The sequence below is a fragment of the Theropithecus gelada genome, chromosome 11 (genome assembly GCF_003255815.1).
Source record: "Theropithecus gelada isolate Dixy chromosome 11, Tgel_1.0, whole genome shotgun sequence".
Classification (NCBI taxonomy): Eukaryota; Metazoa; Chordata; class Mammalia; order Primates; family Cercopithecidae; genus Theropithecus; species Theropithecus gelada.
This window is the reverse complement of record NC_037679.1, coordinates 16,550,925-16,567,280: the sequence shown is the minus strand read 5'-3', so window position 1 is coordinate 16,567,280 and position 16,356 is coordinate 16,550,925. Positions and strand designations below refer to the sequence as shown.

The 16,356-nt window shown below is 48.6% G+C and overlaps 2 protein-coding genes across 7 annotated transcripts in view; one reads left to right on the top strand and one right to left on the bottom strand.

Moving 5' to 3' along the window:
- The window catches only part of MARS (methionyl-tRNA synthetase), a 27,855-nt gene extending 20,077 nt beyond the window's left edge, over nucleotides 1–7,778 (bottom strand). For 2 of the 5 annotated variants that reach the window (XM_025400988.1, XM_025400987.1), the window contains exons 1-7: nucleotides 7,532–7,778; nucleotides 6,611–6,701; nucleotides 6,371–6,449; nucleotides 6,158–6,292; nucleotides 5,739–5,814; nucleotides 5,329–5,501; nucleotides 5,077–5,183 (exon numbers count right to left, since the gene is read on the bottom strand). In XM_025400988.1, the coding sequence (XP_025256773.1) occupies nucleotides 5,077–5,183; nucleotides 5,329–5,501; nucleotides 5,739–5,814; nucleotides 6,158–6,292; nucleotides 6,371–6,449; nucleotides 6,611–6,701; nucleotides 7,532–7,640 (770 nt within the window). In that variant the 5' untranslated portion in view covers nucleotides 7,641–7,778. Of the gene's footprint in view, nucleotides 1–5,076; nucleotides 5,184–5,328; nucleotides 5,502–5,738; nucleotides 5,815–6,157; nucleotides 6,293–6,370; nucleotides 6,702–7,531 lie in introns of all 5 variants that reach the window. The other 3 variants (XM_025400989.1, XM_025400990.1, XM_025400991.1) reach the window with 3 other exon arrangements.
- The window catches only part of ARHGAP9 (Rho GTPase activating protein 9), a 17,185-nt gene continuing 7,931 nt past the window's right edge, over nucleotides 7,103–16,356 (top strand). Inside the window, exons 1-3 of one of the 2 annotated variants that reach the window (XM_025400992.1) lie at nucleotides 7,103–7,112; nucleotides 12,205–12,277; nucleotides 15,677–15,729. In XM_025400992.1, the coding sequence (XP_025256777.1) occupies nucleotides 7,103–7,112; nucleotides 12,205–12,277; nucleotides 15,677–15,729 (136 nt within the window). Of the gene's footprint in view, nucleotides 7,113–12,170; nucleotides 12,278–15,676; nucleotides 15,730–16,356 lie in introns of those variants that run through there. The other variant, XM_025400993.1, reaches the window with a different exon arrangement.

The window sequence follows — 16,356 nt, the reverse complement described above, 5'->3', positions numbered from 1 at the left end:
GCCTACAGTCACTGGCTCCCCGATTCCCTCACATTAACCTCAACCCTTCTTCCCAGCCGCTGCTACATATCCCAATAGATGGACCAAATACTTCCTAGAACATTTTACAGCTTATTGCCATAAAACACATCTCACTAATTTCTTGTGCATCCATCACCCTTTCTCCCCATAACTGAGTATCGTAACTTTCTCTGAAATCCAGCTTAGAAATCACCTCCTCCAAGAAAACCTTCCTTCACTGACGGCCATCTTCCCACACAGTCTTTTTTGTATCCCAAGCCCCTAACCACTTTGTACCATATTGAGTACTGCTCCTTTCGTGTTACACTGTCACTTCTCTCTCAGAATGAGTGTGCTTACTGCTGTGGCAAATATGGAGGCGAATATGCCCTAGGTTCTGCTTCCAAGAGTATTACATTTTATTATGTAACTGCTGACTGGGATCAGTGTAATGAAGAGGTGCAAAGTGCCAAAGAAGATCAAAGGAAGGCAAGCACTCTAGCCCAACACAGCTTAGTCTGCCCATAGGATCTTCAATGCCAATTATCTCCTCCATGCCTGAGAAAGGTTATTTTTTTTTTTTTTTTTTTTTTTGAGACAGAGTCTCCCTCTGTCACCTAGAGGGCAGTGACACAACACAGCACACTGTAATCCTGAACTCCTGGGCTCAAAATGATCCTTCCATCTCAGCCTCCCAAGTAGCTGGAACTTCAGGCATGCATCACCGTGCCTGGATAATTTTTAAATTTTTTTGGAAGAGATGCAGTCTATGTTGCCAGGACTGGTCTCGAACTCCTGGGCTCAAGTGATCCTCCTGCCTCAGCCTCCCAAAGTGCTGGGATTTCAGGCATGAGCGATGGCAGTGCTTCCTAGTCTATATGAGCCTTGGAAGTGCTTAGTATTGGCCGGACGCAGTGGCTCATGCCTGTAATCCCAGCACTTTGGGAGGCTGAGGCGGGCAGATCACGAGGTCAGGAGTTCAAGACCAGCCTGGCCAACATGGTAAAACCCCATCTCTACTAAAAAAGTACAAAAATTAGTCGGGTGTGGTGGCACATGCCGGTAATCCCAGCTACTCGGGGGGCTGAGACAGGAGAATGGCTTGAACCCGGAAGGCAGAGGTTGCGGTGAGCCAAGATTGTGTCGAGCCAAGATTGCGTCACTCACTCCATCCTAGTGAGACTTGGTTTCAAAAAAAAAAAAGAGGCCGGGCGCGGTGGCTCAAGCCTGTAATCCCAGCACTTTGGGAGGCCAAGACGGGCGGATCACGAGGTCAGGAGCTTGAGACCATCCTAGCAAACCCGGTGAAACCCCATCTCTACTAAAAAACACAAAAAACTAGCCAGGTGAGGTGGCGGGCGCCTGTAGTCCCAGCTACTCAGGAGCCTAAGGCAGGAGAATGGCGTAAACCCGGGAGGCGGAGCTTGCAGTGAGCTGAGATCCGGCCACTGCACTCCAGCCTGGGTGACAGAGCGAGACTCCGTCTCAAAAGAATAAAAAAAAAAAAGAAAGTGCTTAGTATTGCCAGGCGTGGTGGCTCACGCCTGTAATCCCAGCACTTTGGGAGGCCGAGATGGGTGGATCATGAGGTCAGTTCAAGACCAGCCTAGCCAACATAGTGAAACCCTGTCTCTACTAAAAATACAAAAAATTAGCCAGGCATGGTGGCAGGCACCTGTAATCCCAGCTACTCAGGAGGCTGAGACAGAAGAATCACTTGAACCTGGGAGGCGGAGGTTGCAGTGAGCCAAGATCATGCCATTGCACCCCAGCCTGAGACTCCGTCTCAAAAACAAAAACAAAAACAAAAAGTAAGTGCTTAGCATTAAACTGAATCCATAATATATGCTCAATATATACTTTAAAAAAGCAAAACAGAAGGCCCGGCGCAGTGGCTCACGCCTGTAATCCCAGCACTTTGGGAGGCCGAGGCGGGCGGATCACAAGGTCAGATCGAGACCATCCTGGCTAACACGGTGAAACCCTGTCTCTACTAAAAATTTAAAAAAAATTAGGTGGGCTGGTGGCGGGCGCCTGTAGTACCAGCTACTCGGGAGGCTGAGGCAGGAGAAAGGTGTGAACCCAGGAGGCGGAGCTTGCAGTGAGCCAAGACTGCACCACTGCACTCCAGCCTGGGCGACACAGCAAGACTCCATCTCAAAAAAAACAAGCAAAACAAGGATGGACTTTCATAAATTCATTCAAATTTTATCAATATCTACAGAACACTTGGCCCTGTGATAGCAAGTGAGCCCCATAAAAGAGACATCTCTACTTTCAATGAGCTTACAAATTAGTGAAGAAACAGACATGTAATGTGACAATTACAACATAATATGACAATGGGACCTCCCAGAAATTGAAGCACTTAGGACTGTCTCATACTCTATAGAGAATGAAAATCCAGAACTCCTCTCTGCAAGAAGAGTTGTGCATCAGGCAGGTAAGATGCTGGCATTCCAGGGAGAAGGAAAAGTATGCATGAAGGCACAGAGGTGAGAGACAATGGCATGATGCCAGCCCCACCTCCCTCTCAAAACTCATTTTGACCCATGTGCCCCCGACTGACCAGCCTGCCACCACTGTCCTTTTAGGAATTCCTTAAGAGGCAAACCCTCTTGCTCCTCAGGTGTTTGCATATTAGGTTTCCTCTCGCTGAAAACACCCTCTCTCCACTCTTACTCTTGCCTAACTAGCCCCTGCTTATCTTGCAAGTCTCAAATTTGTTTTAAGTGTTTTTTGTGGGTGTGTGTGAAATGAAGTTGCACTCTGTTACCCAGGCTGGAGTGCAGTGGCGCCATCTTGGCTCACTGCAACCTCCGCCGCCCAGGTTCAAGCAATTCTCCAGCCTCAGCCTCCTGAGTAGCAGGGATTACAGGCACAAGCCACCATGCCCAGCTAATTTTTGCGTATTTAGTAGAGACGGGGTTTCACCATGTTAGCCAGGGCTGGTCTCGAACTGCTGATTTCAGGTGATCTGCCGCCTTGACCTCCCAAAGTGCTAGGATTACAGGCATGAGCCACCACGCCCGGCCATTTTAAGTCTTTACTCAATATTTTAGAGAGGCCTCTAAATTAGTCACCTCTGATATTTCCTCTCATATCAACCTTTTCTTTTCCTTCATTGAACTTTTTTTTTTTTTTTTGAGACAGAGCCTTGCTCTGTCGCCCAGGCTGGAGTGGCATGATCTTGGCTCACTGCAACCTCCGCCTCCCAGGTTCAAGCAATTCTCCTGCCTCACCTTCCCGAGTAGCTGGGACTACAGGTGCCCGCCACAACAACTGGCTAATTTTTGTATTTTTAGTAGAGGCAGGGTTTCACCATGTTGGCCAGGCTGGTCTTGAACTCCTGACTTCAAATGATCCAGCCACCTCAGCCTCCCAAAGTGCTAGGATAACAGGCATAAGCCACTGCGCCCAGCCTGGACTTTTCAAAATGTATAATTCTACATTTGTGCGATAGTTTTTAAAATACCTCTCTATCCTACCAGACAGAAAGTCCCATGACAGCAGAGATCCTGTCTGTCTTGTTCCCCTCAGTATACCCAGCTCCTAGCATGCAGGGACTGGCAAGGAGTCAACACTCAAATCTTTATTGAATGGCAACATACTCAGAACTATAAATAATTTCATTTTGATGGAAAAATCTGCACATGTATAAATATTATCTTAGTGTCGCAGGAGAGGGACAAAATATGTTACTGAGCCTGCAGTCAGGGGCCTTGTGAATTACACAAAGGAACCCTCGATAGAATTCTAAAGAGGAGTGATAATAGTCTGTGCAGTTTTAAGCAGTCACTCTGGAGCAGTGTGGAGTACAGAGTGGCAGGGAAAGAGGGTAAGAGATGACAAGGTTTGCTAGTATCTGTGTAGTGACAGTGATAATACAGAGGAGAAGGGGTGGATTCAAGGACTACTTAAGAGTTAGAATCAATGACTTGGTAAGGGAATGAATAACACAGCTAGGGAGAAAGGAAGAAGTCTAGATAACACCAAGATTCCTGGCTTGAATTTTTAGGTGGAAGGTGGAGGCTGTTCAACAAAGGCAGGTGAATGAATAAAAGGGCAGTTGGCAGGGAAGATAACAGGTTTGGTTTTGGACATGTTGAATTTGAGATGCCTGTGGAGGTAAAGGAATCTAGGATGGTATGGCAAATGTGTCTGGAGTTCAGAATACAGATCTGGACTTGAAAAATAGATTTAGCTCCATCAGTGGGTTAAAAACTAGTGGGTGCAGGGCCAGCACGGTGGCTCACGTCTGTAATCCCAGCACTTTGGGAGGCTGAGGCTGGTGGATCATCTGAGGTCAGGAGTTCGAGACCAGCCTGTCTGGGCAACATGGTGAAACCTTATCTCTACAAAAAATTAGCCAGGCATGGTGGTGCACACCTATAATCCCAGCTACTTGGGAGGCTGAGGCAGGAGACTCGCTTGAACCCAGGAGGCAGAGGTTGTAGTGAGCCGAGATCATGCCAATGCACTCCAGGCTGGGCAACAAGAGCAAAATTCCATCTCAAAAAAAAAAAAAAAAAAAAAAGAGGAAAGAAAAGAAAAACATGGATGCAGATGGGACAGATAGAGTGTCCAAAATGATAAGCTAAGAGAAAATGTAAAAAAAAAAAAAGAGATGTAAGAATTTTTTTTTTTTTTTTTTTTTGAGACGGAGTCTCGCTCTGTCACCCAGGCTGGAGTGCAGTGGCCGGATCTCAGCTCACTGCAAGCTCCGCCTCCCGGGTTCACGCCATTCTCCTGCCTCAGCCTCCAGAGTAGCTGGGACTACAGGCGCCTGCCATCTCGCCCGGCTAGTTTTTTGTATTTTTTAGTAGAGACGGGGTTTCACCGGGTTAGCCAGGATGGTCTCGATCTCCTGACCTTGTGATCCGCCCGTCTCGGCCTCCCAAAGTGCTGGGATTACAGGCTTGAGCCACCGCGCCCGGCCTGAGATGTAAGAATTAAAAGGAGAGAATGAAAAACTTAAGAGAGATCAGCACACGGGGCATACCAGGCAGGTTCTGGCTCTATCAACAATTTCCACTACAAAATCAAGCCCCACTCACATGTGCCATGTCTACTCACACTGGATTCTGCTGGGGCCGCAGTGGGGGCAAACTTTCTAGGCCCTTCTCCCAGGCAGTAACAGCCATAGCAATCTCCTCCTCAGATAGGGTAGCCAGCTCCTCCTCCTATGAAGAGTGGAGAGAATCCCTTACCAGGTGAGGGGGGCCCACAGGGTAAAGAAACTTTCTGCTTGCCACTACCTGAAAAAGTTGGTGGCCATGCTCAAAGTCCATCTCCTAGCCACCTCCCACCTCAGGCCCTGTTCCAAACCTCAGGCTCATTGGTGACAGCCCTTCCCTCAGCGGGGCTGGGCTGGGGCTGCTTTTGGAGGTAAGGCCGGAGAGCCAGGACACCTTGCTGTTTCAGTACAGTCTCTGCAGCTCGCTGACATGGCTCCTGAGTACTCAGTGTCTGGAACCAGCTGTGCAGGGCACTCAGCTCCTCTGTGGGTATGGGAGAAAAGAAAATCAGCAAACATAAGGACCTGGTAGGCAGGAGCAGGCCTCTTCCCCCTTCTTTGTGAGGTTTCTCCAGTTGCTTTCCCCAGTTCCCTCAGCCATCTCCTGCTATAGTTACCCAGTCTAGCTGCACCTTGAAGGGAGTTCTCAGTATTCTACTGCCCATTCTATAACCCCCCTACACCAAGCTCCTAGGGTTGGAGTGATATGCACAGTTCTCACCAGGGAGGTAGGCAGGATCTTGCAGTAATGGGTATAGGGCTCCCCACAAAACAATGTCGGCTAGAGATTCTGTCTCCTTTGTTGGGGATAGAAAAGGAAAATGTACACAAATGAGACACTCAGTTTCTTCCCAATGGTAATATCTAACATTTACTGAGCACTTACTGTGTGTCAAGCACTGTATTAAGCACTTTATATTAACTCACTTAATCCTCACAATAACTTACTGAGGTAGGTAATAATATTACCCCTATTTCACAACTGAAAAAAAAAATTGAGGATTAGAGAGATTAAGTGATTTGCCAAGATTACACTACTAGTAAGTGGCAGTGTTGGGTTTGAACAATCTGAAAATAGTCTTCCCTCTTAATCCTTACATCATAAGCCTTCCCCAATCCTCATCTCAAGACCCAACTCACCCCAGCCAGGAAAGGACAGTTCTGACGACTCAAGCTATGGTCAATGTGAGTCAGGGCTCTCCGCACTGAACCAAGAACATCTTCCCCCTTCTTGCCTTGGACCACTAAATAGTACAGGGCAGCAGACAAAGCTGGCTAAAATGCAGGGGACATGAGTCAGGATGGCCACGCAGAGCAAGGGCCTGCCAGACATCCCCCATACCTTAGTCCTACCTGCAGCTCTGTCGCTTCCCATTCCAGCCACTGGTTAGTGAGGTCATCTTGCTCCCAGCCAGATAACAAAAAGAAATATCTGCCCAGAAAGACAGCAACAGATGATGGATTTAGAGGGGCCTGTTTATCTAGCCCATTTCTCATCACACAGGGAAACAATGGCTGCAAATAAAGCCACACAAAGGACAGTGCGGTCTGATTTGATTCAGCCACCTCCCTACACCAAGGCCCAATACTGACCGGCAGATTGCACTAGTGGAGAAGAGGTAGTTGCCACTATCCAGCTGCAAGACAGGGACTTTAGGCCGGGTCAGGAATGGGACCACACAGTCTGATGCAAAAACGGAAAATGGGTTAAAAAAAAAAAAAAAGGAAAAGAAAAGAAATGCTTTGTAAACTTAGGATAATCTTGCATTGTTCAGTGAGTTAGAAAAGAAAGATGGGCAGTCTCAACCCAGAAGTTCCAGGATAGGACCACTGAAAGGGGGTGGGTCCGGAATGGGCTGGAGAGGCCAGCAGGTGTTCAGCTGAAACTGCCAGCTGGAAGCAACAGATGGGGAGTGCAGAGGAGGTGGTGGTAATGGGATAGTGCTGCAGCCAAGAACTTAACGACTAAAAGTAACTGGGATATCTTAATAATTATCTGAAGGTCACAGTGGGAGAACAAAATTAAAAGAGCTGAGAAGACTGACAAGAGAACCTCCTAAGAGTCACCCAAACAATCGGCTGAGAATGAGAAGAGGTAAACAGAAAGAAGTGTGTGTGTGTGTTAGGAGGGGAGAGAGGGATTTCCTAAAAACACAAAAGGATGCCTGGGGGCTGTCATACTAGTAACTAAAGAGCAGAGGGGCGTGCCTGATAGGTGTAGGAGAAGGTTGGGAAGGGAAGAACAGTTTACTGTGGTGAGGCGGGGTCCTGGAAGACGGAAGAGGGGAGGAGAGAGATAAGGGAAGAGCATTATATTGAGGGTAATTAAAGGAAGTGAAGTGAAAGATGTGACTGGGAGGGAAGAAGACGTGGAGTGATCAAGGATAACGGAAGTGGTCGATTGGGGTGTGTGGCGAGGACTGGGGGTTTGGCAAAGACAGCTGCAGAGAATCTGAGGTGTTTCGGTCCCGCCTCCCACCCCCATCCACCGCCCACCAGCACCAGCACGAATACCTTCGGGGCCTACAGTGCTGATGAGCAGCTCTGCTCTGCCCCGGGCTCTCCCGGCCGCGGCCAGCACCGGCAAGCAACCCGGAGCGCCCTCGCTCACGAACAGTCTCATTTCGCCGTGAATCCCACGCTGATGCAACCGGAACTGGCCTTCCGCTGCTCAGTTGAGCGGCCTCCGCGAGGCACGCCGGGAAATGGAGTCCCGTGTTAGGCCACTGCCCGGGCACCGCCACCGGAAGGTAGACTATTTCTCCCATCATGCAACACTAGGACATAGGAAAAGACTATCATCGAGATGAAGAGGCCGCAGATGCGCGGCTAGAGCGCACTGTGTGTGTGTGTGTGTGTGTGTGTGTGTGTGTGTGTGTGTGGAAAAGACTATCATCGAGATGAAGAGGCCGCAGATGCGCGGCTAGAGCGCACTGTGTGTGTGTGTGTGTGTGTGTGTGTGTGTGGCTAGAGCGCACTGTGTGTGTGTGTGTGTGTGTGGCTAGAGCGCACTGTGTGTGTGTGTGTGTGTGTGTGTGTCTCCTTCTGTCACCTAGGCTGAAGTGCAGTGGCACGATCTTGGCTCACTGCAACCTCTGCCTACTGGGTTCTCCGGCCTCAGCCTCCTGTGTAGCTGGGACTACAGGCACGTGACACACGCCCGGCTAATTTTTGTATTTTTAGTAGAGGCGGGCTTTCACCATTTTGGCCAGGCTGGTCTCGAAGTCCTGACCTCAGATGATCTGCCCGCCTCGGCCTTCCAAAGTGCTGGGATTACAGGCGTGAGCCACCGCGTCCGGCCTAGAGCAGCACTATTTTTCTGGAGGTCCAGAAGAGACGTTTAGGTTTTAGGGCAAGTCGCACTTTTACCCTCTTACACTGCTGGAGGGCGATGGCTGAAACCGCGGCTTCTTCTCTTCTCCTGAAATGGCCATGTCATAACAGCGGCTATTCTTAGTGGCTCTGGATTCAAGCTCTTAACTGTCAGAGTTTTGGAGTTCGGGGTTACCATGTGCGTAATTATTTTAGTGACAAAGCGGAAGTTAGTGTACACATCCATCCTATCAACAACAACAAAAATGTAGATAGGCTGGGCGCGGTGGCTCATGCCTGTAATCCCAGCACTTTGGGGAGTCGAGGCGGGTGAATCACCTGAGGTCAGCAGTTCGAGACCAGCCTGGCCAGCATGCGGAAACCCCATCTCTACTAAAAATACAGAATTAGCCGGGCATGGTGGCGGGGCCTGTAATCCCAGCTACTCGGGAGACTGAAGCAAAAAAATCGCCTGAACCTGGGAAGCGGAGGTTGCAGTGAGCCAAGACCGCGCCATTGCACCCCAGCCTGGGCAACAAGAGGAAACTCCGTCTCAAAAAAAAAAAAAAAAAGAATGTAGATAGTAAAATATTAATACCAGTTTGAGCTCATATACAGCTCTACGTCTCATCAAAGGGGTAGAAGAGCATCTCTTTTTTTTTTCAGGCGGAGTCTTGCTCTGTCGCCCAGTGTGGACTGCAGTGGCGCGCTCTCGGCTCACTGCAACCTCCGTCCCCCGGGTTCATGCCATTCTCCTGCCTCAGCCTCCCAAGTAGCTGGGACTACAGATGCCCGCCACCAAGCTCTGCTAATTTTTTGTATTTTTAGTAGAGACGGGGTTTCACCGTGTTAGCCAGGATGGTCTCGATTCCCTGACCTTGTGATCCGCCCACCTCGGCCTCCCAAAGTGCTGGGATTATAGGCGTGAGCCACCGTGCCCGGCCAAACATCTCTAGGGAAAAGATCAAATTGAGAAGTAAGGCCGGGCGGGGTGGCTCACGCCTTAACCCCAGCACATTGGGAGGCTGAGGCGAGCAGATCTCTTGAGGTCAGGAGTTTGAGACCAGCCTGGACAACATGTTGAAATCCCTTCTTTACTGAAAATACAAAAATTAGCTGGGTGTGGTGGTGCAAGCCTGTAATCCCAGCTACTCAGGAGGCTGAGCCAGGAGAATCACTTGAACCCAGGAGACAGAGGTTGCAGTGAGCCGAGATCGTGCCTCTGCACTCCAGCCTGTGCAACAGAGTGAGACTTCATCTCAAAAAAAAAAAAAAAAGGAGATGCAAGATGGCTAAGAGTTTGGCAATAAGTATATATTATGCAAGGAAGCACATACCTGTTATTGAGAAAGGGATGCTTCTTATTCATCTTCATATTATTTTAAGAATAATATCTAATAGTACTCATGAGCTAGGCATTGTTTTAAGCACTTTACATTTGATCTCAGAAAATTCTATGGAGGTTCTGGGCCTTTTGAAGCTAGGCCATAAGAAGTTTTGCAGCTTCAGTTGCAGGCTATCTGGCACAGTGGTAGCTTTGAGCTGCCATGTAAGAAATCCTACCACTTTGAGCTGCCATGCTAGAGAGGTCTCATGTAGATATTCTGTCTGACAGCTCCAGCTAATCCTAGCATTTCAGTCATCCTTACCAAGGTGCCAGACATGTGAGTGAAGTCTTCCAGACCAGCCCATCTGCCCACTGAAAACTCTTAAGTGACCTTTGGTCAAGGCCACATCAGACAGAAGAATCACCCACCTAAGCCCTACCCAAATTTCTGCTCCATACCTGTACAATTGTTAAACTATAATAAAATGGCTGTTGGCCGGGCACGGTGGCTCAAGCCTGTAATCCCAGCACTTTGGGAGGCCGAGACGGGCGGATCACAAGGTCAGGAGATCGAGACCATCCTGGCTAACACGGTGAAACCCTGTCTCTACTAAAAAATACAAAAAACTAGCCGGGCGAGGTGGCGGGCGCCTGTAGTCCCAGCTACTTGGGAGGCTGAGGCAGGAGAATGGCGTAAACACGGGAGGCAGAGCTTGCAGTGAGCTGAGATCCGGCCACTGCACTCCAGCCTGGGCGACAGAGCGAGACTCCGTCTCAAAACAAAATAAATAAATAAAATAAAATAATAAAATAAAATAAAATAAAATAAAATAATGCTGTTGTTACATCAACAACAACAAAAAAAACTAGGCCAGGCCCAGTGACTTATGCCTATAATCCCAGTACTTTGGGCAGCTGGATCACTTGAGCCCAGGAATTCAAGACTGCCTGGGCAACATAGTGAGACCCCATTTCTACAAAATAGTTTTTTTTTTTTTTTTTTTTTTTGAGACGGAGTCTCACTCTTATCACCCAGGCTAGAGTGCAGTGGTGTGGTCTTGGCTCACTGCAACCTCCACCTCCCAGGTTCAAGCGATTCTCCTGCCTTAGCCTCCCTAGTAGCTGGGATTACAGACACCTGCCACCACGCCCAGCTAATTTTTGTATTTTTAGTAGAGACGGGGTTTCATCATGTTGGCCAGGCTGGTCTTGAACTCCTGACTTCAGGTGATGCACCTGCCTCGGCCTCCCAAAGTGCTGGGATTACTGGCATGAGCCACCACTCCTGGCCAAAAATAGTTTTTAAAACTAGCCAAGAGGCTGGGTGCGGTGGCTCACACCTGTAATCCTAGCATTTTGGGAGGCCGAGGCAGACAAATCACCTGAGGTCAGGATTTCAAAACCAGTCTGGCCAACATGGTGAAACCCTGTCTCTACTAAAAATACAAAAAATTGGCGGGGTGTGGTAGTACACACCTGTAATCCCAGCTACTTAGGATGCTGAGGCAGCAGAATCACTTGAACCCGGGAGGCGGAAGTTGCAGTGACCCGAGATCGTGCCATTACACTCCAGCCTGGACGACAGAGCCAGACTCTGTCTCAAAAAAAAATAAATAAATAGGCCGGACGCAGTGGCTCACACCTGTAATCCTAGCACTTTGGGAGGCCAAGGCGGGCTGCTCATCTGAGGACAGGAGTTCGAAACCATCCTGGACAACATGGTGAAACCCCATCTCTACTAAAAATACAAAAATTAACTGGGCATGGTGGCCCATGCCTGTAATCCCAGCTACTCGGGAGGCTGAGACAGGAGAATTGTTTGAACTTGGGAGGCGGAGGTTGCAGTGAGCCGAGATCACACCACTGTACTCCAGGCTGGCGACAGAACGAGACTCTGTCTAAAATAAATAAACCAACTGAGGTAGGTCTCTCATCTCCATTTTACTAATGAGGGAACTGAGGCACAAAGATGTGACTTTACGCCAGAAATCGCTGTAGAAGTGACCATAGAAGGCATTGAAGGCACAGTTATCAACAAAATGGATGTGGGCTTCTGCTACCTTGGAAGCACTCACAGACTTCCTGAAAGTCAGAAAATCAAATAATCCTTAAAGTGTGAGTTAGGGCCCCTCTAAAGGGTGAAAATACGCTTTTTTTTTTTTTTTTTTTTTGAGGCAGAGTCTCGCACTGTCACCCGGGCTGGAGTGCAGTGGCGCAGTCTTGGCTCACTGCAACCTCTGCCTCCCAGGTTCAAGCGATTCTCCTGCCTCAGTCTCCCAAGTAGCTGGGATTACAGGTGCCCACCACCATGCCCAGCTAATTTTTTTGTATTTTTAGTACAGACGGGGTTTCACCATGTTGGCCAGGCTGGTCTCGAACTCCTGACCTTGTGATTCACCTGCCTCGGCCTCCCAAAGTGCTAGGATTACAGGTGTGAGCCACTGCACCCAACCTGTTTTTTTTTTTTTTTTTGAGACAGACTCTCGCTCTGTCACCAGGCTGGAGTGCAGTGGCATGATCTCAGCTCACTGCAATCTCTGCCTCCCAGGTTCAAGGCATTCTTGTGCCTCAGGCTCCCAAGTAGCTGGGACTACAGTAGCTGGGCCAGTACACTCAGCTAAGTTTTGTATTTTTAGTAGGGACAGGATTTTACCATGTTGCCCAGGCTGGTCTCAAACTCCTGACCTCAAGTGATCCACCGTCCTTGGCCTCCCAAAGTGTTAGGTTTATAGGCGTGAGCCACCGCGCCTGGCTGAAATACTTTCCTGTGCAAGTGACCTTTCAGCTGAGATCTCAGTGATGAGTAAGAGTTATCTAGGTGAAGACTGGAGGGAGTGGAGAAGAGATGTGTTTCAGGCAGAGGAAACAACATATGCAAAGGATCAAAGATTTCAGTGCACTTTAAGAATGTGAGGAATTCGCATAAGACTGCAGTGTGGAGTTTGTGGTGGAGACTGTGAAAAGGATAGAGAGGGAATCTGTAAATGACATTATAAAATGTGGAAAGTTTAAGTCAGAAGAGTAGCAGGGCATATGTGTTTTAGAAAGGTCACTCTGGCTGCTGTGTCAGGAATGGATGGGAGGGGAGCAGAACTATATGCAATGAGACTAGTTAGGAAGTTATATCGTCCAGGGTAAAGGAGTGGTAGTTGTAGGGATAAAAGGTAGGTAGATTGGGAAAATATAAATTGAAGTGTTCAGTCATCAATTGAATCAATGCGGGTGGTGAGGAAACAAGATAAATTCAGGTCGGCTGCTAGGTTTCTGGCATGGGAAATAGGGCATACTTTCTATGTGCTACAGCAGATGATAGTATTTCCTCTATCATAGTGATCATTATTACATCGTAGTTTCATTGTTATGAGTGGGCAGGGATTTTTTTTGTTTTGTTTTAAGACAGAGTCTCGCTCTGTCACCCAGGCTGGAGTGCAGTGGCACGATCTCAGCTCACTGAAACCTCCGTCTCCTGGGTTCAAGCAATTATCCTACCCCAGCCTCCCGAGTAGCAGGGAGTACAGGCACCTGCCACCACGCCCGGCTGATTTTTGTGTTTTTCTTAGAGGTGGGGTTTCACCACGTTGGCCAGGTTGGTCTTGAATTCCTGACCTCAGGTGATCTGCCCTCCTCAGCCTCCCAAAGTGCTGAGATTGAGCTGGGTGTGAGCCACTGCACCCGGTCCCATATTTACCATCTTAATTGACAATGCCTAGCACATAGTTCCTGCCTGGCATTTATGGTAGTGAACATTCAATAAATATTTATTAAATTATTTAACGTATTTATTTTGAGACAGAGTCTCACTCTGTTGCCTAGGCTGGAGTGCAGTGGCACTATCACGCATCACTGCAGCCTCAACTTCCCAGGTTCAAGAGATACTCCCACCTCAGCCTCCCAAGCAGCTGGGACTACAAGGCACACACTGCCACGCCCGGCTAATTTTTAAAAATTTTTTGTAGAGCCGGGCGCGGTGGCTCAAGCCTGTAATCCCAGCACTTTGGGAGGCCGAGGCGGGTGGATCACGAGGTCAGGAGATCGAGACCATCCTGGCTAACATGGTGAAACCCCGTCTCTACTAAAAATACAAAAAACTAGCCGGGCGTGGTGGCGGGCGCCTGTAGTCCCAGCTACTCGGAGGCTGAGGCGGGAGAATGGCGTGAACCCGGGAGGCGGAGCTTGCAGAGAGCCGAGATCGCGCCACTGCACTCCAGCCTGGGCGACACAGCGAGACTCCGTCTCAAAAAAAAAAAAAAAAAAAAAAAAAAAAAATTTTTTGTAGAGACAGGATCTTATTATGTTGCACCTCAAGCTCCTAGGCTCAAGTTATATTCTGCCTTGACTTCCCAAAATGCTGGGATTATAGCTGTGAGCTACTGTACCAGGTCAATATTTATTGATTTCATATTAAACTAAGTAGTGGTATTGGGAGAGAAACAGGTTTGTGGGGAAAGCTGACAAGTTCAGTTTGGTTCATACTGAGTTCGTGGTACCTGCGAAATACTCAAGTGGATTTTTTGGTGGACAGTGGATTAGATGGAAGCCCCAGAGAAAGATCTGGACTGGAGATATGGTCCTTAGCAGCATATGGAAATCATTTGAGCTGGGGAGAGAATAAGACCACCCAGGGAGGATGCGCAGAAAGCACAGGGCACAGGATCTCAGACAGGCTTCTGTGGTTTAAGGAACAGGCAGAGGAAGGTCATTCCTCATGCCACAGACAAGGAACTGCTAGAAAGATAAGAGGGATACCAGCAGAGCATTTGTAGGAGAGAAAGGTCAATTGTGTTGCCTGCTGCTGAGATGTCAAGCAAAAAAAGGACTGCAGCGTGTTCATGCAAGGTCAGGGTGACTCTACTGAGGAATGACTTTGAAAAAGTGGTGGAGTGAGGAGACAGGAAATGGAGGTCCCCATACAGTGTAGGCAACTCAAGAAGTTTGACTGTAAAAAGAAAGAGGAGGGGGCGCAGTGGCTCACGCCTGTTATCCCAGCACTTTGGGAGGCTGAGGTGGGCGGATCACGAGGTCAGGAGTTCGAGCCCAGCCTGGCCAACACAGTGAAACCCCGTCTCTACTAAAAATACAAAAAAATGGCCGGGCGCGGTGGCTCAAGCCTGTAATCCCAGCACTTTGGGAGGCCGAGACGGGCGGATCACGAGGTCAGGAGATCGAGACCATCCTGACTAACACGGTGAAACCCCGTCTCTACTAAAAAATACAAAAAACTAGCCGGGCGAGGTGGCGGGCGCCTGTAGTCCCAGCTACTCAGGAGGCTGAGGCAGGAGAATGGCGTGAACCCGGGAGGCGGAGCTTGCAGTGAGCTGAGATCCGGCCACAGCACTCCAGCCTGGGCGACAGAGCGAGACTCCGTCTCAAAAAAAAAAATAAATAAATAAAAATAAAAAAAAAAATAAAAAAATAAAAAAATAAAAATACAAAAAAATTAGCTGGGCGTGTTGGCGGCTGTAATCCCAACTACTTGGGAGGCTGAGGAGAATCCCTTAAACCTGGGAAGCAGAAGTTGCAGTGAGCTGAGATTGTGCCACTGCTCTCCAGCCCAGGCGACAGTGCGAGACTCCGTCTCAAAAACAAAAAAAAAGAAGAAGAAAGGGAGAGACATATATATGGTGGCACCTGGAAAGCCCAGTAAGGGGAGGTTTGTCTAAAGACGGGAGAGACTTGGATATGTTTAAAAGTTAATGCAAAGAAGCCAACAAAAACAAGCTAAAGTGTAGGAGAGAGAGTTTCAGAGAAGGCAAAAAAGGGTGGATTCAAGCACTGAACACCAAATGAATGAATAAGTGACTAAATGGGTGAAATTAGTCACTATTTTGGAAGTGGGAAGGAAGAGTTGAGGGGTAGGGTTCTCCATGTGTTGGAGTAAGGTAAACTAAGAAGGAAGATCACTGAGGCAGAAGCCCAGTACTAGCCACCCAGCCCTCAGGGAAAGAGAGCTGGCTCTCTGATATCACCAGTGGGGAGGGGCATTCGCTCCTTAATCCACCTCTCCAAACCCAGACAGAAAGCCTCACATTGTGCAATGGAGAAGCTGAGAGAAGGGGAAAAGAGGAGTGGTCAGGTAAGGCAGAAGCAGAAGTGTGGGTTTTAAAGTGCTGGGAATCCAGGGAAGGTCAGTTCCCACCTTCCACCAGGAAGAAGCTGACATCAGCCCCCTATCTACCTGTCATAGCATCTTGTATTACTTGTCCATTGTCTCTGATTCAATTGTAATTATTAAGTTTATTGTGTCATTAGTTAAGGTCTGTCTCTCCTTAAGCTCCAAAAGGGCTCATTCCCTTCTCTCATCTCCAGTGCCTGACACTGCTCCTTGCACGCAGGAGGCGCTCAATCAATCCTTGTTAAAAGCATAAATGAGGCCGGGCGCGGTGGCTCACGCCTGTAATCCCAGCACTTTGGGAGGCCGAGGCTGGTGGATCACCTGAGGTCAGGAGTTCTAGACCAGCCTGGCCAACATGGTGAAACCCTGTTGAGGGTGAAACCCTCTACTAAAAGTACAAAAACTAGCCGGGCATAGTGACAGGCGCCTGTAATCCCAGCTACTCAGGGAGCTGAGACAGGAGAATCACCTGAACCTGGGGGGCAGAGGTTGCAGTGAGCCGAGATCACGCTATCACACACCAACCTGGGGGACAAGAACGAGACTTTGTCTCAAAAAAAAAAAGCACGACTGAACCCACACCACTAA